General features: G+C 40.2%; 1 protein-coding gene across 2 annotated transcripts in view; it reads right to left on the bottom strand.

Annotated features, from left to right (window-relative positions):
• Positions 1-22005, bottom strand: part of GDAP2 (ganglioside induced differentiation associated protein 2) — a 90952-nt gene that overhangs the window by 40218 nt on the left and 28729 nt on the right. For both annotated transcript variants that reach the window (XR_010730381.1, XM_066268161.1), the window contains exons 7-8: positions 12731-12890; positions 10534-10687 (exon numbers count right to left, since the gene is read on the bottom strand). Coding sequence is in view for 1 of the 2 variants with exons in the window: in XM_066268161.1 (XP_066124258.1) it covers positions 10534-10687; positions 12731-12890 (314 nt within the window). In the remaining variant the exon portion in view is untranslated. The remainder of the gene's footprint in view (positions 1-10533; positions 10688-12730; positions 12891-22005) is intronic.

The raw sequence follows: 22005 nt of genomic DNA, 5'->3' as shown, positions 1-22005 counted from the left end.
TGGGCCTGGACTTTTATTTTTGGGAGGTTTTTAATAGTTTTTTCTATTTCCTCCCTGCTGATTGGTCTGTTTAGCCTTTCTGCTTCTTCATGACTCAGTCTAGGAAGGTTGTATTGTTCTAGGAATTTATCCATTTCTTCTAGATTGTTGTATTTGGTGGCATATAATTTTTCATAGTATTCTACAATAATTCTTTGTATATCTATGATGTCTGTGGTGATCTCTCCTCTTTCATTTTGGATTTTATTTATTTGAGTCCTGTGTCTTTTTTCCTTGGTGAGTATTGCCAAGGGTTTGTCAATTTTGTTGATCTTTTCAAAGAACCAGCTCCTTGTTTTATTGATTTTTTCTATAGTTTTTCTGTTCTCTATTTCATTTATTTCTGCTCTGATTTTTATTATCTCCTTTCTTCGGCTGGTTTTGGGTTGTCTTTGTTCTTCTTTTTCTAGTTCCTTAAGGTGTGAAGTTAAGTGGTTTACTTCGGCTCTCTCTTGTTTGTTCATATAGGCCTGAAGTGATATGAACTTTCCTCTTATTACTGCTTTTGCTTCATCCCAGAGATTCTGATATGTCGTATTTTCATTTTCATTTGTCTGTATATATCTTTTGATCTCTGCGCTTATTTCTTCTTTGACCCATTCATTTTTTAGAAGTATGTTGTTTAGTTTCCACATTTTTGTGGGTTTTCCCCCTCTTTTTTTGCAGTTGAATTCTAGTTTCAAGGATTTATGATCAGAAAATATGCTGGGTACAATTTCAATTTTTCTAAATTTGCTGATATTGTCTTTGTGGCCCAACATATGGTCAATTCTTGAGAATGTTCCATGTACACTAGAGAAAAATGTATACTCTGTCGCTTTGGGATGAAGTGTCCTGTAGATGTCTATCATATTCAGGTGTTCTAGTATTTCGTTTAAGGCCACTATATCTTTATTGATTCTCTGTTTGGATGACCGATCTAGAGCCGTCAGCGGTGTATTGAGGTCTCCAAGTATGATTGTATTTTTGTTAGTTTTTGTCTTAAGGTCAATAAGTAGCTGTCTTATATATTTTGGTGCTCCTTGGTTTGGTGCATATATATTAAGGATTGTTATGTCTTCTTGATTCAACTTCCCCTTAATCATTATGAAATGACCATTTTTGTCTCTGAGTACTTTTTCTGTCTTGTAGTCAGCATTATTAGATATGAGTATTGCTACGCCTGCTTTTTTTTGGGTGTTGTTTGCTTGGAGTATTGTTTTCCAGCCTTTCACTTTGAATTTGTTTTTATCCTTTTTGCTTAGATGTGTTTCTTGTAGGCAGCATATAGTTGGATTTTCTTTTTTAATCCATTCTGCTACTCTGTCTTTTTATTGGTAAGTTTAATCCATTTACATTTAGTGTAATTATTGACACTTGTGGGTTCCCTACTGCCATTTTATACATTGCTTTCTGTTAGTTTTGTATCTTGTTTGATTCTTCTGTTTTTCTATCATTTGTTTTTGTTTGTTTGTGTTCCATACTTCTTTCCTCTGTTGCTACCTTTTTTAAGTCAAGTGTTTTTGTGGTGGTTTTTTCAAGGGTGGTTACCATTAAGTAATGAAAAGGGTACCTACCATATTCATTGTAGTACCCTATCTTATGAGTATTTCTGCACTTCATCGTCCTTTGCTACTGTTAATCTCCATCCTCTCCCTCCTTTTTTTCCTTTGTTGTCACAGTTTAAGTTTGGTTTTATTGTGTTCTTGGTGGAGCTGTTACTTGTGGTGTTGTTTTCTTTTGTTCTTTGAATCTGGTTGGAAAACCCCCTTTAGTATTTCCTGGAGTGGGGGCTTTCTGCTGATAAATTGTCTCATCTTTTCTGTATTTGTGAATGTTTTTATATCTCCTTCGTACTTGAAGGATAGCTTTGATGGGTATAGTATTCGTGGCTGAAAGTTACTCTCTTTCAGGGCTTTAAATATTGGGGTCCACTCTCTTCTAGCTTGTAGAGTTTCTGCTGAGAAATCTGATGATAATCTAATAGGCCTTCCTTTATATGTTGTACTCTTCTTTTCCCTGGCTGCCTTGAGAATTTTTTCTTTGTCATTGGTTTGTGTTATCTTTATTATGATGTGCCTTAGAGTGGGTTTGTTGGGGTTAAGAAAACTCGGTGTTCTGTTTGCTTCTTGAATTTGAGGCTTTAGTTCTTTCCACAGGCTTGGGAAGTTCTCGTCTATTATTTGTTTGAGTATGTTGTCCATTCCATTTTCTTTCTCTTCTCCCTCTGATATACCTATTATTCTTATGTTATTCTTTCTGATGGAGTCAGACAATTCCTGTAGGGCTTTCTCGTTTTTTATTATTTTTGAGTCTCTTTCTTCTTCTCTCTGTTGTGCCTCAAGTTGTTTGTCTTCTATTTTACTAATCCTATCTTCTGTCTGGGCTGTTCTGTTAGCTAAGCTTGTTACCTCGTTTTTCAGCTCGTGAATTGAGTTTTTCATTTCTGTTTGATTTGTTTTTATAGTTTCAATTTCCTTGGTAATATATTCTTTGTGTTCATTGAGTTGTTTTCTGATCTCCCTAAATTGCCTTTCTGTGTTTTCTTGTATATCTCTGAGTATTTTTAAGATTTCTATTTTAAATTCTCTGTCATTTAGCTCCAAGGCTTCCAATATGTTAAGTCTTTTCTCCATAGATTTTCCACATCTATTTGTGTTACCTCTCTTTCTTTTGTATCCATAATATTTGATTTCCTCTTTCTTATTGGCATCTGAGGGTGGTCTTGTTGATAGCACACAGGTGCACTCCCTTCGCGGCTTGAATGAACGTCCCTGCGGTAGTTAGCTTCCTCCACACCCTCGTCTCTCATATTCAAGTGATAACAGTCCTTTCGCTTTCAGTTTGTGTGGAACTCCGGAATGCTCCGAGGATAAATTTTTCTGTTTCTAGTTGATAAATTTGTTGTGATTTTGGGGAGATCTGTCGGACGCGCTGCTCACGGCGCCATTTCCGTGAGGTCACTCTGTCGTTTTATTTTGTTAATGGTGTATTTTGCTGTGCGAAAGCTTTTTAGTTTGATATAGTAGCATTTGTTCATCCTGTCCTTTATTTCACTTGCCCGTGGAGATAAATCAGCAAAAATATTGCTACGAGAGATATCGAAGAGTTTACTGCCTATGTTTTCTTCTAAGATGTTTATGGTTTCACGACTTACATTTAAGTCTTTTATCCATTTTGAGTTTACTTTTGTGAAATGTTGTAGGTTGTTGATCTGGTTTCAACTTTTTGCAAGTACCTGTCAAATTTTCCAAACACCAGTTGTTAAAGAGACTGTCTTTACCCCATTGTATGCTCTTACCTTCTTTGTCATGTATCAATTATCCAGAAAGGTGTGGGTTTATTTCTGGGTTCTCTGTTCTGTTGCATTGATCTATAAGCCTGTTCTTATGCCAGTACCAAGCTGTTTTGAGTACAATGGCCTTGTAGTATAACTTGATATCAGGAAGTGTGGTACCCCCCGCTTTATTCTTCTTTTTCAGAATTGCTGAGGCTATTCATGTTCTTTTTTGATTCCATATAAATTTTTGGAATATGTGTTCTATATCTTTGAAGTGTGTCATTGGTATTTTAACAGAAACTGCATTGAATTTATAGATTGCTTTGGGTAATATAGACATTTTAATGATGTTTATTGTTCCTATTCATGAATACGGTATAAGCTTCTACTTGTTTGTATCTCCCTTGGTTTCCTGTATCAATGTTTTATAATTTTCCGAGTAAAAGTCTTTAACCTCCTTGGTTAAATTTACTCCTAAGTACTTCATTTTTTTTGTAGCAATAGCGAAGGGAATCTTTTTCTTAATTTCCCTTTCAGACAGTTCTTTGTTGGTGTATAAAAATGCCTCTGATTTCTGAATATTGATTTTATATCCTGCCACCTTGCTGAATTCATTTATGCGGTCCAGTAGTTTTTTGACTGAGACTTAAGGATTTTCTGTGTACAGTATCATGTCATCAGCAAATAATGAGTTTTATTTCTTTTCCAATTTGTTTGCATTTTATTTCTTCTTGTCTGATTGCTGTGGCTAGGACTTCCAGAACTATGTTGAATAAGAGTGGTGAAAGGGGGCACCCCTGCGTTGTTCCTGATTTTAAGGGGATTTCTTTTAATTTTTGCCCATTGACTATGATGTTGGCTTTGGGTTTGTCATAGATGGCCTTTATCATGTTGAGGTATGATCCCTGTATCCCCACTTTGCTGAGAGTTTTGATCATAAATGAATGCTGGGTTTCATCAAATGCTTTTTCTGTATCTATTGATATTATCATGTGATTTTTATCCTTTCTTTTGTTTATGTGTTGAATCACATTGATTGATTTGCAGATATTGTACCAGCCTTGTCTCCCTAGGATAAATCCCACCTGATTATGATGTATGATTTTTTTTCATGTATTGCTGGATCCAGTTTATTAATATTGTGTTAGAATTTTAGCATCTAAGTTCATCAGGGATATTGGTCTATAGTTTTCTTTCTTTGTAGTGTCTTTACCTGGTTTTGAAATCAGTATTATCTCCTCCTCAAAAAGGAGTTTGGAAGTCTCCGTCCTCCTGAATTTTTTGAAATAGCTTGAGAAACATAGTTCTTCTTTAAATATTTGGTAGAATTTGCCTGTAAAGACTTCTGGTCCAGGACTTTTGTTTTTTGGGAGCTTTTGATAACTGTTTCAATCTCATTTGATGAAATTGGTCTGTTAAGGTTTTCTGATTCTTCTATACTGATTTTTTTTTTGACAGAGACAGAGAGTCAGAGAGAGGGACAGACATACAGGAATGGAGAGATGAGAAGCATCAATCATTAGTTTTTCGTTGCGTATTGCGACACCTTAGTTGTTCATTGATTGCTTTCTCATATGTGCCTTGAGCATGGGCCTTCAGCAGACCAAGTAACCCCTTGCTTGAGCCAGCGACCCTGGGTCCAAGCTGGTGAGCTTATTGCTCAAACCAGATGAGCCCACACTGAAGCTGGTGACCTCGGGGTCTCAAACCTCAGTCCTCGGCATCCCAGTCCAACACTCAATCCACTGCGCCACCGCCCAGTCAGGCTATATTGATTTTTGAAAGATTATATGTTTCTAAGAATTTGTCTATTTTGCCTAGGTTGTCTAATTTTAAGGCATACAGTTCTTCATTAGTATTTTCTTATAATCCTTTGTGTATCTGCTGTGTCAATTGTTATTTCTCCTCTCATTTCGAATTTTATTTGAGTCCTCTCTCTTTTTCATCATGAGTCTGGTTAAAGGTTCATCTATCTTGTTTACCTTTTTAAAGAACAAGCTCTTGGTTTCATTGATCCTCTGTATTGTTTTTTTAGCCTCTATGTCATTTATTTCCACTCTGATCTTTATTATTTCCTTCCTTCTACTTCATCTGGGCTTTACTTGCTGTTCTTTTTCTAGTTCTTTTAGATGCAGGGTTAAATTGTTTATTTGAGCTTTTCCTAGCTTCTTAAGGTATGCCTGTAGTGCTATGAACTTCCCTCTCAGGACTGCTTTTGCTGTGTCCCATAAATTTTGAGTTGTATGTTCATTTTCATTTGTTTCAAGAAAAGTTTTCATTTCTTCCTTGATCTCATTGTTAACCCATTTGTTATTTAATAACATACTATTTAGTTTCCAAATGTTTGAGTGTTTTTCAGGTTTTCTATTGTAGTTGATTTCTAGTTTCATGTCATTGTGATCTGAGAAGATGCTTGATATGATTTCAATCTTCGTAAATTTATTGAGACTCATTTTGTGTCTATCCTAGAGAATATACCATAAGCACTTGAAAAGAATGTATATTCTGTTGCTTTACGATGAAAGGTTCTGAAGATATCTATTAAATTCAGTTGATCTAGTGTGTCCTTTAGTCTGTTGTTTGTTTTCTTTCTTGAGGATCTATCTAGTGATGTTAGTGGGGTATTAAAATCTCCTACTATTATAGTATTGCTGTTGATCTTGCCCTTTATGTCCATTAAAGTCTGCTTTATATATTTAGGTCCTTCTATATTTGGTGCATAGATATTTATAATGGTTATATCTTCCTGTTGGATTACTCCCTTTATAATTATGTAGTGACCTTCTTTATCCCTTTGTTTTAAAGTCTATTTTGTCTGACATAAGTACTGCTACCCCAGCTTTTCTTTCATTTCTATCTACATGAAATATTTTTTCCATCTCTTTATTTTCAATCTATATGTATCTTTTGTTTTGAGGTGTGTCTCTTGTAGACAACATATGTATGGGTCCTGTCTTCTTATCCACGCAGCTACTCTATGTCTTTTGATTGGAGCATTTAATCAATTTCATTTAAGGTTATTATTGATATGTAGTTGTTTATTGTCATTTTATTCTTTAAATCTACATTCCTCTTTTACTAGATTTATATTCCCCCCTTTGTTTTGTTTACAGCAGGCCCCTTGACATTTCTTGTAGCATTGGTTTGGTTGTAATGAATTCCTTGGGGGTTTTTTTGTGTTGTTTTTTTTTTTTGTCTGGGAAACTTTATATTTCTCCTTCAATTTTTAAATGATAGCCTTGCCGAATAGCGAAGTCTTGATTGTAGGCTCTTGTTTAGCATTACTTTGAATATTTCTTGCCATTCCCTTCTCACCTCTAATGTTTCTGTTGAGAAGTCAGACGTCATCCTTATGGGGGCTCCTCTGTAGTAATAGACTGCTTTTCTCTTACAGCTTTTAATATTCTTTATCCCTTAATTTTTGTATTTTAATTATGATGTGTCTTGGTGTTGGCCTTCTTGGGTTCATCCTTAATGGAACTCTCTGCTTTCTAACCTTGTGTGACTTTTTACTTCATCAGTTTAGGGAAGTTTTAAGCTACGATTTCTTCAATCAGATTCTCTATCCCTTGTTCTTTTTCTTCTCCTTCAGGAACCCATATGATGCAGATGTTATTTTTCTTCATGTTGTCACAGAGCTCTCTTAGAGTTTCCTCAGACTTTTTGAGCCTCTTTCTTTTTGCTGCTCTGCTTCCATGCTTTTGTTTATCTTGTCTTCTAACTTGCTGATTCAATCCTCAGCTTCCATCCTGCTTTTAATTCCTTCCAGTATGGTCTTCATTTCTGATATTGTATATGTTATTTTTGACTAATTATTTTTTATTATTTCAATGTTCTTTTTTATACCTGCTATCTCTTTATTTAGGTGCTCGTTATATCCATCCATTGTTGCTCTAAGATACCTAACAATCATTATTTTAAACTCTGCATCCGGTAATTTGGTTATATCCGTCTCATTCAAATCTTTTTTGGGGGATTTCTCTTGTTGATTCATTTAGGCTGCATTTCTCTGCCTTCCCATTTCATCTGTGTATAAGAAGGGTGTGACAACAGGAGTCTGATGGGTGTGACCTCTGTGTTCCCTAGCTGTAGTCTGTCTGCAGGCCCACTACCCCCTCTGCTGCCACCTCGGGTATTCAGGAACAGGCGTTGGCAGTGCAGGCCCACAACAGCGGTCGTTGTGGCTTCCACCTCGCCTCCTTGGGCCAGATTGTATTTGTGTGCCTGGGCTGCAAGCCCTGGCCGCCCCCCAGCCTTCACCCGCCCCCACAGGTGGGACGGTGCTCCTGCTTCTGGGCTGCAAGCCTTTGCCAGCCCCAGCCTTTGCCCTGTGGGCGGGACAGCGCTTGCATGCTGGGACTGCAAGCCTCGGCCCCGAGGGCCGGGCTGTACTCCTGCGCCCAGCGGCAAGTCTCAGCTGGGAACTGGCTTTCGCCTTGCCCCTGCAGGCGGGACTAAAGGCATGACTGCTCCCGCGTGCCTAGCCCACAGCCACGTTTCGGACCACTTTCATGCGCCCCTTCTTCCACCACCCCACCAGGCAGGACTGTGCTAGCACCAGGCCTCAGTCTCGGCAGGCTCAGCTTCTGCCTCTGTGAGCAGGACTGCACTCATGCCCAGGCCACAGCCACAACCAGCCCCCAGCTTCTGCCCTTGTCCATGGGACCGTGCTCCAGCATCTCACCACCACCCCACTCTGGCGAGCCCTCAGCATTGTTGGGGGGGGGGCAATGCAGCTCAGACCTTAGCACTCAATACTGTATCTCTGATGGCTCTCTGCTTCTAAGCTATTCTTTGCTCTGACTGCAGCAGGATAGCTTCTGTTTGTCTGGTGTCCTGCTTCTCTTTGCTGGTATTGCTGGTTCCAGAAAAAATATTCACTTTAGATTTGGAGAGTGACTCAGCCCAGGGGTTAGGATGGCTGTCCCTCAAAGTGTTTCTTCCTGTGCCTCCCAGATTACACTCTATCCCTGCTACTCCAGTCCTCTCCTCTCTCCCCATCCCTGGAGCTGCAGGTGAGTGATTGTGAAAGAGGTTTTCTGTGTGGACCCTTTAAGATGAATCCTGGGTCTGAGAAATCTGTCTCTTTCTCGCAAACAGTATCCTGGCTTGTTTTGCAGCTAAATACTGTCCATACGCCTCTTCTAGGCTCTGGGGCTGCAGGCTGGGGCTTTGTTCCTGGGACTCAGGACCCTCCCCTCTCTGCTAAACTCACTTCCCGCCACGCGAGTCTCTCCCGGCTGCCGTTTGCTCTGGGGAGCTGGGCAGCCCTCTCTGCATTCCCACTTTTCCTACCAGCCTCAGTGTGCCTTCCTCAGTGTTCCTTGGTTAAAGAGTCCTCTTAATTTAGTCCAAAGTTGGTTTTTCCAGATGATTGTTCTTAAAATTAAGTTGTAATCCACTTTGGTTCTGGGAGGTGGAAGTTGGTACGCCCGCCTACTCCACTGCCATCTTGCCACCTCTCAGTGAATAATTTCTCATATGATAAGTATTGGTAGGTATAACTTAGGTAAACAAAAACTCTCTAGAGTCCTTAGCAATTTTTAAGAATACAAAGGGGACCTGAGACCAAACAATTTGAAAACTACTGCCCTAGACCAAAAGAGGTACCCAAACCAGGCAGACCATGAATCATGGTGAAAAAGCTTTAAAATATATATATAGCTGTCATAGTACCAGTCACAGGAGGGACAGCCAGTCACTGCATTTAAAGAAAATGTTTGCCAGATAATTCTTACACAGGGTCAAGTTTAGAAATCACTGCAACTAGCCTGACTGGTGGTGGCGCAGTGAATAGAATAGCAACCTGTAATACTGAGGTCTCAGGTTTGAAACCTTGAGGTGGCCAGATTGAGTGCAGGCTTGACAGCTTGAGCACAGGATCATCAACATGATTCCAAGGTCTCTGGCTTGAGCAAGGGGTCACTGGCTTGGCTAGAGACCCCAGTCAAGGTACACATGAGAAGCAATCAATAAGTAACTAAACTGAAGCAACTATGAGCTGATGTTTCTCACTCTCTCCTCCCTCCCTATCTCCCCCCTCTCCCAAAATCAATTAAAAAAAAAAATCACTGAAACTATCATTTGAGTGTATAACTGCCTCTGGAAAAGCTATTTACTGGTGCCCCCTAGTGGCCACTTTGCTTTTGTTTATAAAAATTAAATCAGAATAAAGTGAAGACCAGAAACTAGGAGCCATGGAATTCTAACTCTAAGGGACTCTGGAGGTCACCTAGTCCAATTCTCACTTTAGAGATAGAGACTGACAACTACACCTCATTAAATATAGTGGATGAATGCTGTGCTATGCTTCAAATACAGTTGAAAAATCACATAGGAGGAGGCATCTACTCCAGACCTCTAGTTCTCTATTCCGATTTATCTCTGACAGGTAAGTTTCCAGAAGCCATCCCTTCTAAGCTGAAACCTGGAGAATGGACAGGAATTGAAGGACCAGAGTATTCTAGTCCAAAGGGATGCTGAGTAGCAAAGCTCAAAGATAAAACAGACCATGATTTGCTCAATACTGAAGAAAACAGCAGTGACCAATTTTAAAAGCTGTGCTAACTAAGCTCTTGACATTATTTTATTTAACATTCAGAATTGAATGAGATGTCATCCCCTCAACCAACCCTAGAAGGTAATGGATGATATTAACCATTTTTAGCTTATAATTTTTTCTTTCCTTTAAACTGAAAAGCAGCTAGCCTTCTAAGAACTGTTGACCCTCGGAAGAGCTTACCCAGAAGTACAAAAGCTGCTTTTCTTTATGTTTCAAAGGGATTTATTCAGAATTGCTTTAGAAAGCACCTGAAAAAATGGAACGGCTTTGTAAGGGCCTAAAGATAAAATGAGAAGAATAAAATGCCTTCTAAATTTAATAAAACTGTAGATTATGGTTTAGTTATAAACAGTAAAAGTAGTTAAAAACTCTAAGTCTGCCTTTCCCTAGCTTCTGCTTTTACAATAGAACCTCACCCAGAGGCACCACAATTACAGCAAAAGAGCAGCTCTGAAACAGACATGACCTGAACACTGACTTCCACACATTAACTGTGCCTACTGATAAATTAGCTCTAAATTTCTGCATCTGCATAACGAGGACAATACCATCCTCGCTGGATGTCATGAGGAATAAATGAGAACACATTCTATGTAGAGCATTTAGCAGATGGAAGGCCCTTTCTTCTTTCTCAGGTCCTTAAGCGTTCCACAGGCCAGAGACGTTTCCTTACTTTCTCTGATGCTGCTTCTGCAGGGCTGCCTCAGATAACTGTCCCTGAAGGATCAGTCTTCTCTGCTTATCAATATCTCCTTCCATTCGAGCAAAAGCATGGGAGCCAATGAAAGAGAGATCAACTCCCAAGCCTTCATCCTCTTCTTGATCGTCTGTAACAAAAATATTGTCAACAGAGAGCTTGGAACAAACTTGACAGTAAATGCTACAGATTGTGAACACACAATAGGGATGACTGAGCTAATTTTAAAAATGAGATTAAGGCTGTTTAGAGAATAAAAGTGAAATCAAATTTAAGCATTTGAAGAACTGAAGTAATTAAGAAAACCAGCAAATGTTTGGGGGGTCATTTATCCAGAACTGTTTAAGAAGGGAGAACCTGATTGGTGGGCACATGAATTTCAGTCCTCGGGTCAGGTAACCAACGAAGGAAGATGGATGGAGCCGGACCGCAGGGTGTAACCCACATACGCTATGGTGTGTTCGATTCTAATTTAGCATCCTGGTCTTCTACACGGATCCTGCCTACATTCTGGTCCATAAGAGTTACAGTTCTCACTACAAATTACTAAGTTCACTTTCTGATTTATCCAAATTATCATTTTATGTTTGGCTAGTAGAAGCACATCACTGGGGACTGGAGGATGTCCCCAGTGTGTTCCCTACTGCCTTACCAGATCTGCAAAAAAAATATTTTTAATGAAAACAAAATCCCCTGGACTATGGGGGGCTTGCGAAGGCAATGCTGCCACCTGAAGCTCAGCCTGGCGGTTCACCCCGCTGGGACTCGGGCCTTCTTTATATCTATGTCACTGCTCCAGGCTGCAACAGGCCCACAGCTCAGAAGGTCTGCTTCTATTTAAAAAAATATTCAGGAATCATTTTTTAATCCCTCAAGAAAAGCTGATTTTACATTTCTTTTAGCAGATTTAACATTCTAATTGAAAATATTTATGAACAGCAGGGCATACATCTATGAAGTAACAGTATTCCCGGAGATACAGATGCAAATACTCTCTGAGAATAGTGGGTAGATGGGGACTTTTGGCTGATGAGTTAGTCTCACCAACTGCCCAGCAATACCATCTAACCTTGATTATGCTATTCATTACTCCTTGTTATATAAAATACACTTTATGCATTTAGAAAAAATATATTCTATAATGGTGATCACAATTATGAGAACTTCCACACGACTCTGGGCATAGTCCAAGCATGTGTTCTATTGGGGGCTCTTGAGATTACATGGGTATTCCTCCAGCAAAGCTTGGTCCAGAGATATTTCTTGATCATTTACAGTTCCCTCTACCTGATTTACGTCTGTGTGCTGGTGAGTAAAAAGAGAAGAGCAGTCTCCCAGAGATTTTAAGTTGATGCTGATTTAAAATTGTTTGCAGCAAGAATCGCACAGTAATTCCTAAGCTGCAATCTCCAGCACTGAAGCTGCCTCTGTAGAAGTGACTTACAACCTTAAGCATATACTCATGAAGGTCAGTACTGGTTGTCATACAGAACAGATTCGGGGACCTCTCATCCTACTGTGCTCTACAATGTTTCAATCTATATGAGTATGGAACCTAAAAAAACAAAATGAACAGTTCTAGTATTCTTGCCTTAGAATTTAATTTTAGGTATGGCTTTAGAGGACATTGTTGAAAATTTTAGATGGTGCCTGACCAGTAGTGGCGCAGTAAACAGAGCATTGACTTGGAACCCTGAGGTTACTGGCTTGAGAACGGCGGGGTTGCTGGCTTGAATGTGGGATTATCCACATAAACACATGGTTGCTGGCCTAGCTGGACCACCCCCCTCAAGGCACATATGAGAAGCAATCAATGAACAACTAAAGTGAAGCAACTACGAATTGATGCTTCTCACCTCTCTCTTCCTCTCTATCTCTCTCAATCTCTCTCTGTCTCTCTCTTGCTAAAATGAAAAAAAATGTTTTTAGATGGTAATGTACATGACTACTGTCTCAACAGTGTCCTGTTGAAACTATAAACTTCGTAAGGGTAAGAATGTTGTTATATTTACCTCTCAATTTCTATTGCCTAACACAGACTTGACATTTATATGTGTGGGTGCATTTTTTTTTCATTTATAAAGTAAATCTTAACAAGAGTAAGACTCTAAAAACATCTAAGTTGGCCTTGATCTTAGTGGTACACTAATAGCTTCTCAAAGGTCGAACTCACCATCTGGGGCACCAGGTTTCTCACTTATTCGAATCTGCCGTTCAGGTACCACAGGCTCCCCCTCTGCATTTCCAATATCTGCAGGTAGATACAGCAACGATCGACTTTCCTCCTTTAATGATCTTGGGAAGTACAGAGGTAGCAGCTTTTGGTAAGTAGCCTGTGTCAAAAAAGCAAGATGTTCTGCGACAATTCATGAAGTAATGAAGCTGGCACCTGCAGTGCCCAGTGGTTCAAACATTGTGAAGACTACCTCCATCAAGACCTTACCTCCTCTAAGCTCAGACTAGATGCTGTCTGGGGCCCACAGTCAGGTCTGTGTTAAAGTCAGGACATCACTGCTAGTTAAACATGATTCCTGTACCAGCAGTTCAGGTGACCGAGCCTGGACCGAGTCCCACCACTCCTGTCCCTTCCCTCTCCTTCACCTTCCTAACAACATTTGTCTTTTAGGATTCGGCTCGGATGCCATCTCCTCAATCCTCCATGTGCCATCAGGGTCTACTGACAGGTTTAGTTTTTGAGATTTTTTTTTTTTTTTAATGCTTCTAACTCTGTGAAGAACTGCTATTTCAAGCCTTTTATTCTTCTTTAGAGGTTTCCTGAAGAACAAAGGTAAATTTTTCTTTTTCAAAAACAAATTAGAATGAAACTCATTCTATCTTATAATTTCCATGGGTTGCCTCACAGGACTCATTTATAAATCCATGACACATTATAAGCATTTAGTGCTCTTATTTTTCCTGTATCTTTCTTCATCCTAGGAATTACTTTAATATTTAGCCATCAATTATTCCCAACTATACTAAAAAAGACTAAAGTAAGAAACCAAAGAATGATGGAATTGCTTAGAAAAACAAAGAAATTATTCAAGAAATCATGATCTGTCAGTTACTGTGTCACCTGTAACATTCTACATTTCATGTAGAAATACATAAGATGAATATATAAGACTGAAGACATCATCTTTAAAGCCTTTTTAAAAAAACTGATAGAATTCACATACCATAAAATTCACCCTTTTAAAGTATTATAATTCAGTGGGTTTTAGAATATTCATAAAGTTGTGGCATCATCACTATAATCTAATTCCAGAACATTTTCATCATCCCAAAAAGAAAATCTAAATTTATTAGGTCATTCCCCATTTGACTTTCCTCAACACTGGCAACCACTAATCTACTCTCTGTCTACATAGATTTGGTATTCTGGACAGTTCATATGAATGGAATATAGGTTGTGGGCTTTTGTGTCTGGCTTCTTTCATGTAGCACAATGATTTCAAGGTTTACCCATGTTTTGGGATGTAGAAGTATGTCATTCGCTCTAATAGCTCAGTAATATTTCATTGACTTTTGGTTATTACAAATAATGCTGACATAAATATCTCGTGTACAAGAGTCTGTGTGGACATGTGTTTTGGATTCTCTGCTATATGTACCTAAGAGTGGAATTGCCGTACAACCTTTTGAGGAACTGCCAGACTGTTTTCAAAGAAGCTGCACAATTTTATATTCTCACTGGACACATGTGAAGTTTCTGATTTCTCCACATCTTCACCAACACTTGCTATTAGCTATGTAATTATAGCCATACATATTTACATACACACACATTTATATATACGTAACTACATATTATCTATGGAATTACAGATGTGGAATGTTTTTCATTTGTATTTTCCTAATATTAATGTTGTGAAGCATCGCTGCATGTGCTTCTTGGTCATCTGTATATCTTTTTAGAGTAATGTCTATTTTAAACTTCTGCCCATTTTTTAAAAAAGACTTTTTATAGAGCAGTTCAGTATTTTAAAATAACTGAGAAGGTACAGATTTCCCATCTCCCTGTCCCAACACATGCACAGCCACTGGAGTGGTATATCTGTCACAATTGATGAATTTACAACGTCACATTTAATCACTCAGTTTAAATTGGACCTCAGTCTTCCCTGACCAGTGGTGGCGCAATGAATAGAGAATGACCTGGGATGCTGAGGTCCCAGGTTCGAAACCTCGAGGTTACCAGCTTGAGCATGAGATCATAGACATGACACCAGGTTGCCGGCCTGAGCAAGGGGTTCAGCTGGAATCCCCACCCTGGTCAAGGCATGTATCAGAAGAAATAAATGAACAACTAGAATACTGCAACAAGTTGATGCTTCTAATCTCTCTCCCTTCCTGTATTTCTCTTTCTCACTAAATTAGGGTTCAGTCTTGGTGCTGCATTCTACAGGTTTGCAAAAATGTATGACACGTAACCACCGTTCTAGTACCATATAGTTTCACTGTCCCCAAAATCCTGTGCTCTGCCCAGTCATTTCTCTCTTACCCTCAACCCCGGGTCTTTTTACTGTCTGTCATATAGTTGGAATCATAGTATGTAGTCTTTCAGATTGGCTTCTTTCACTCAGAACAGTGGTACCTTGAGATACAAGTTTAATTCGTTCTGTAACTGAGCTCATAAGTCAGTCAACTTGTATATCAAATTTCTCACATTTAAAATAACTGAAATAGATTTAATCCGTTCCAGCCCTGTGAAACATCCCCAAACCATCCTAAATTATTAAAAAAAGTCATATTTTTAATTAAGAAACACACGTGCCTGACCAGGCGGTGGCACAGTGGATAGAGCGTCAGACTGGGATGCGGAAGACCCAAGCTCACCAGCTTGGACCCACGGTTGCTGTCTCGAGCAAGGGGTTACTCGGTCTGCTGAAGGCCCATGGTCAAGGCACATAAGAGAAAGCAATCAATGAACAACTAAGGTGTCACAACTAAAAACTGATGATGCTTCTCATCTCTCTCCGTTCCTGTCTGTCTGTCCCTATCTATCCCTCTCTCTGACTCTGTCTCTGTAAGAAAAAGAAACACACATATATAGTTTACCAATGCTTAACAAAATATATGAAATTTAAAAAAAGTATTATTTAGTACTGTATTCTTACCTTGGAGGCAGACAAGTGCGGCTAACAGACGTGAATGGCAGAGGACAAGGGAGGGAAGAAGGGATGCAGGCACTGTAGACACGTCGTAAACTAAAACTGCATTTTCTTTACTTTAACAAAACTAAAACTGTACTTTTACTTAAAATGAAACCACAAAAACATAATTGTAAAAAAATGCACTTTCTTAACTTTAAACTTAACCTAAGCTTAACATTATGTATTTTCCATTTAATCATCACCTGGTCTTGCCTTTTTGGCTGCACTTTCAGCACTTTCACTTGCAGGACTTTTGAATAAAAATCTATCCACGGCCCTGGCCAGTTGGCTCAGCGGTAGAGCGTCAGCCTGGCATGCGGGGGACCTGGGTTTGATTCCCGGTCAGGGCCCATGGGAGAAGCGCCCATTTGCTTCTCCACCCCCCCCCCCTCCTTCCTCTCTGTCTCTCTCTTCCCCTCCCGCAGCCAAGGCTCCATTGCAGCAAAGATGGCCCGGGCGCTGGGGATGGCTCCTTGGCCTCTGCCCCAGGCACTAGAGTGGCTCTGGTTGCGGCAGGGCGATGCCCTGGAGGGGCAGAGCATCGCCCCCTGGTGGGCAGAGCATTGCCCCTGGTGGGCGTGCCGGGTGGATCCCGGTCGGGCACACGCGGGAGTCTGTCTGACTGTCTCTCCCCGTTTCCAGCTTCGGAAAAATAAAATTAAAAAAAAAAAATCTATCCAAAGAGGTTTGCTTTTGCCTGCCTTTAAAAGTGTTATGGAAATGTGAAAACTAATGTCATTAAAAAGTGCTGAAAGGGCCAGTTGAAACTTTTTCTGGGTGTTTCTTTTCAATGAAACTTGAAAGCTTCTTCCACATTGCCATCATGTCTTTAATTTCACTTGTAGAAATCACTTCCTCTGACTCTACCTCCTCCTCACTACTAATCTCTTGGTCCGTATGTTGCAACATCTGTAGCTCCAACTCCTCAGTTGAGAGTTTCTCTTCATGTTCCTCAACAAGCTCATTTATGTCACCCTCATCTATCTCCAGACTTTCCGAGGGACACAATCTCCTCCAACGCTTCTACCTCGGACTCAGGTTCGAATCCTTCGAAGTCCCTATCTGCAACAGCAACAGGCCATAACTTCTTCCATGCTGAGTTCAAGGTTCTTCTTGTAAGCTCTTGCCATGCCAAGTCAATAATGCATAAACATATCACAATGTTGTAGTGATCTTTCCAAACTCTCAAAGGGTTATTAGATTTGTATTCTCAGTCACCTCAAAGCAGTGGTGGAACAAATGCTTTGTGTAAAGCTTTTTAAAGTTGGAAATGACCTGTTGATTCATAGGTTGCAAGACTGAAGTCATGTTAGGTGGAAGGTAGAGGACTTTCACAAATTTAAGCTCATCAAGAATGTCATCTTCAAGACCAGGTGGGTGGGCTAGAGCATTTTCAAGGATTAGCAATGCTATCATCGGGAGTTTATTTTCTTGAAGATATTTCTTCACTGCAGGTCCAAAGATGATATTTACCCATTCAATAAAAAATTGCCACGTGCCTGACCAGGCGATGGCGCAGTGGATAGAGCATCAGACTGGGATGCGGAGGACCCGACCCAGGTTCGAGACCCCGAGGTCACCAGCTTGAGCGTGGACTCATCTGATTTGAGCAAAAGCTCACCAGCTTAGACCCAAGGTCACTTGCTCAAGCAAGGGGTTACTCGGTCTGCTGAAGGCCCGCGATCAAGGCACATATGAGAAGGCAATCAATGAACAACTAAGGTGTCGCAATGAGCAACGAAAAACTAATGATTGATGCTTCTCATCTCTCTGTTCCTGTCATTCTGTCCCTGTCTATCCCTCACTCTGACTCTGTAAAAAAAAAAAAAATTAAATTAAAATAAATAAAAACCTGCCACGTAACCCATGCCCTAGCATTGGCACGCCACAAAACCTGCAGTTTTTCTTTAAGAATCTGTGAGTCTTAAAAGCTCAAGGATTTTCGGAATGATACACTAGCAGTGGCTTTACTTTATAGTCACCGCTAGCATTTGCACACAACGCAAGGGTCAGATGGTCCTTCATGGGTTTATGGACCGGCAGCTTCTTCTCCTCTGTGGTGATAAAAGTCTTCTGGGGCATTTTTTTTCCAAAACAATCCTGTTTCCTCACAGTTGAACACATGTTGGGGGATGCAGCCTTCCTTTGAAATAAGCGCAGCAAAACATGCAATGTACTCCTCAGCTGCCTTAACGTCAGCACTCGCAGCTTCACCATGCCTCACCACCGAGTGGATGCCAGATCTCTTCTTGAAATTTTTAAACCAGCCATGACTTGCCTTAAACATATCTTCTGCTGCCTCTTTTGAGGTTGATGGTTCTTTCCTCTTCAAGTCACCGTAAATAATACGTGCCCTTTTGCATATTACATTTTCCATCACTGTGTCTCCTGCCAGCTCTTTTCTCTTTCACCCACACCAGCAGAAGCTTCTCCATTTCTTCATGGATCCTTTGTCCTTAACTGGGACAGAATTGTAGTTCCTTTCGCTGGATTTGCACTTTTGATGGCATCCTTTTGTTTAAGGATGGTACATTGGGGGAGAGACAAGATGGCGCTGGAGTAGGCGGACGTACCAACATCTACCTCCCAGAACCAAAGTGGATTACAAACTAATTTTATGAGCTATCATCTGGAAAAACCAACTTTGGACTAAACTAAGAGGACTCTTCAACCAAGGAACGCTGAAGAAGCCACACAGAGACTGGTAGGAAAAGCGGAAACAGGGAGAGGGCTGCCCAGCTCCTCAGAGCGAACGGCAGCAGGGAGACTCGCGTGGCGGAAACTTAGTGTATCCCAAGGTTCTCTTTACCATGCCACAATCGCAGAGCTCCAGGGAAAAGCAACCTGGTCTCATCTCTCCAGGCAGAGAAGAACAGAAGCTCCATATCCACGCATGCTGCAAATGGCTTTTCCAGTCTACCTGAATCATTACCAGCTAGAAGCAGCGGTCATTGGAACTTGGACATGAGCTGCAAAGTATAGAATGGTGACAACAATTCCAGTGCCATGCGGACTTTTCCTGGATGTGGACTTTTCCTGGACTCCTGCTCCCTGTGACAGCTCCTAACAGACTGAACTGTGGTTGGGTTGCATTTTTCAGGGATTTGGCATGGTGATGGGGCCAACTTGGACTTGGTGAACATGTTAAGGACACTACTCTTTTATGTATTCTTGCTGTATTGGCCAAGAGTTTGCTTAAAGGTTTTTAATCACTGTAAAAAAAATAGAAGACTGGATAAAGAAGATGGGGCACATATACACCATGGTATAGTATTCAGCTAGAAGAAATGATGACATCGGATCACTTACAGCAGAATGGTGGAAACTTGATAACATTATGCGAAATGAAATAAGCGAATCAGAAAAAAACAAGAAGTGCAGGAGTCCATACATTGGTGGGACATAAAGGCGAGACTAAGAGACATGGACAGGAGTGTGGTGATTATGGGGGGGGGTGGGGGGAGGGAAGGGGGGAAAGGGGGAAGGGGAGGGGGAGGGGTACAAAGAAAACTGGATGGAGGGTGGCGGAGGACGATCTCTCTTTGGGTGATGGGTATGCAACAGAACTAAATGACAAGATAACCTGGAAATGTTTTCTTTGAATATATGTACCCTGATTTATTGATGTCACCCCATTAAAATAAAAAATTTATAAAAAAAAAAAAAAAGGGATGGTACAAATTGTAGATGTATTGCGGTCGTACAGCCTTGCCAGTTCAATCACTCGTACACCACGCTCATGTTTTTCTATTATTTCTTGCTTTACTTCTATCGACATCATTCTCTTCTTCTTCTCACCACTTCAGCCCCATGAAGCACACAAAAACAGTTAGTAAAAAATGCAAAAATGATGCAAGAACGAGTACAGTGCATGAGATTCGACTTGATTCTGTAACACGTGAGAAAAAACAAGACGCTGGTGGTGTGCTGCTGATACTGGACCCGTGTGCCAACGCACCAATTAACAGGAGCTTCCCGAATGACAACTCATATCTCAGAATTTTGCTCAGATCTCAAACAAAAATACGAACTGAGTCGCAGCTCGTATCTTAAAAAATTCATATGTTGGTCTGCTCATATCTCAAGGTACCACTGAAATACACATTTTTTTTCTTAAGTGAGAACGGGAAGGCAGAGAGACAGGCTCCCACATGCACCCTGACTGGGATCCACCCGGCAAGCATCCTATCGGGCCATGCTCTACCGCATCTGGGGCTGTTGCTCCATTGCTCAGCAACCAAGCTATTTTAGCGCTTGAGGCAAGGCCATGGAGCCATCCTCAGTACCTGGGGCCAACCGAGCCATGGCTCGGTTGTGAGAGGGGAAGTGAGAGATACAGAAAAAGGGAGGGGAAGTGAGAGATACAGAAAAAGAAGGGAGATGAGGAGGCGTGGATAAGTAGATGGTGGCTATTCCTGTGTGTCCCGACTGGAAATCGAATCCAGGACATCCATATACTGGACCAACATTCTACCACTGAGCCAACCAGCCAGAGCCTCAGTAATATATATTTAGTTACCTCCATTTCTTTTTATGGCTTAATAGCTCATTTTTTCTTAGCACTGAACTAAATTCCACTATTTGGAAATACCAGTTTATTTATTCACTCACTGAAGAAAATCTTGCTTTCTTCCAAACTTTGGCAAATAGAGTACAGCTGCTATAAACATCTTCTGCAAGTTTTTGTGAGGACATAAATTTTCAACTCCTTTGGGTAAGTACTAATTTTTGCTCATTTTTAAATTGGGTTATCTTTTTATTATTGAATTATAAGTGACCAACTGATCTATATTTATTTTGGCTGCTTGTGCTTTTGATATCATATTAAAGAAACCATGGCCTAATCCAAGGTCATAAAGATATATATACCTCTGTTTTCTTCAAGCAGTTTTAACATTTTAGCTTTACACTTAGGTCCTATATCCATTTTTTTTGGGGGGGGGGTATTTTTCTGAAGTGTGATGCAGAGGGGAGGTAGATAGACAGACTCTCGTATGCATCTGACCAGGACCCACCCAGCACACCCACCAGGGGGCGATGCTCGGCCCCTCTAGGGTGTTGCTCTGCCACAATCAGAGCCATTCTAGTGCCTGAGGCAGAGGCCATGGAGCCATCCTCAGCGCCCAGGCCAACTTTGCTCCAATGGAGCCTTGGCTGCGGGAGGGAAAAGACAGAGAGGAAGGAGAGGGGGAGGGGTGGAGAAGCAGATGGGCGCTTCTCCTGTGAGCACTGGCCAGAAATCAAACCTGGGACTTCCACACGCTGGGCTGACACTCTACTGCTGAGCCAACCGGCCAGGGCCCCATTTTTAATTTTTGTATGTGATGTGAGGTACTGGTCTAACTTCTTTGTTTTACATGTGGAAATCCAACTGCTCCAATACCATTTGTTGATAAGAAGATTGTTTCTGGGTAACTGTCTTGGCAGCTTTGTCAAACATTCCATCCCATCAATCCACGTTTATTTACACACCAGAGCCACACAGTCCTCATTACAGTACTTTAAGTACATTTCAAAATAGGTTATGTGTAAGTCCTTTAACTTTGTTCTTTTTTTCCAAAGGTATGTTTTTTCTGTTTTTTTGTTTTTACTCTTCTGGATCCCTTGCATATCCATAATAAATTTAGGATCAATATATTAATTTCTACCAAAAAGACAGTTGAGATTGTGATAGGGATTCTGCTGACTCTGTAGAAAAATTTGGGGAATGCTGCCTTCTTAACAACATTAAGTCTTTAAATTCATGAATAGGGGTATCTATTTATTTAGGTGTTTTCTTTCAAAGGTATTTTATAGCTTCATTGTACATGTCTTACATATTTTGTTAAATATTTTATTTTTTGATGTTATTATAAATGGAACTATTTTATTTTCAGATTATTCATTGGTTGTACAGAAAATACAATTTATTTTTTATATTCCTCATGTCCTGTAACCCTGCTGAACTCTGTTAGTTCTAACAGTATTTTTGTAGGCTTAATTAGAATTTTTATATATAAGATCATATCATATGCAAATCAAGATAGTTCTATTTTTTTTCTTTCCAATCCAGGTGCTGGTATTTCCTCTCATTGTCTAAATACCCTGACTGGAAGCAGTACAGTACTGAACAGAATTGCTGACAGTGGACATCCTTGTCTTGCTCCTGATCTTAGCAGAGAACTTTTGTTACTTCACTATTAAGTATAATGGTAGCTAGGGTCTTTCACTGATGCCGTTTATCAGGTTAAGAAAGTTCCCTTCTACTCCTAGTTTACTGAGTGTTTTTATCATGAAAGAGTGATAAATTTTA

This window comes from Saccopteryx bilineata, chromosome 3 (genome assembly GCF_036850765.1).
Source record: "Saccopteryx bilineata isolate mSacBil1 chromosome 3, mSacBil1_pri_phased_curated, whole genome shotgun sequence".
NCBI lineage: Eukaryota > Metazoa > Chordata > Mammalia > Chiroptera > Emballonuridae > Saccopteryx > Saccopteryx bilineata.
The sequence above is the reverse complement of the archived record's forward strand: the minus strand, read 5'-3'. Positions and strand labels throughout refer to the sequence as shown.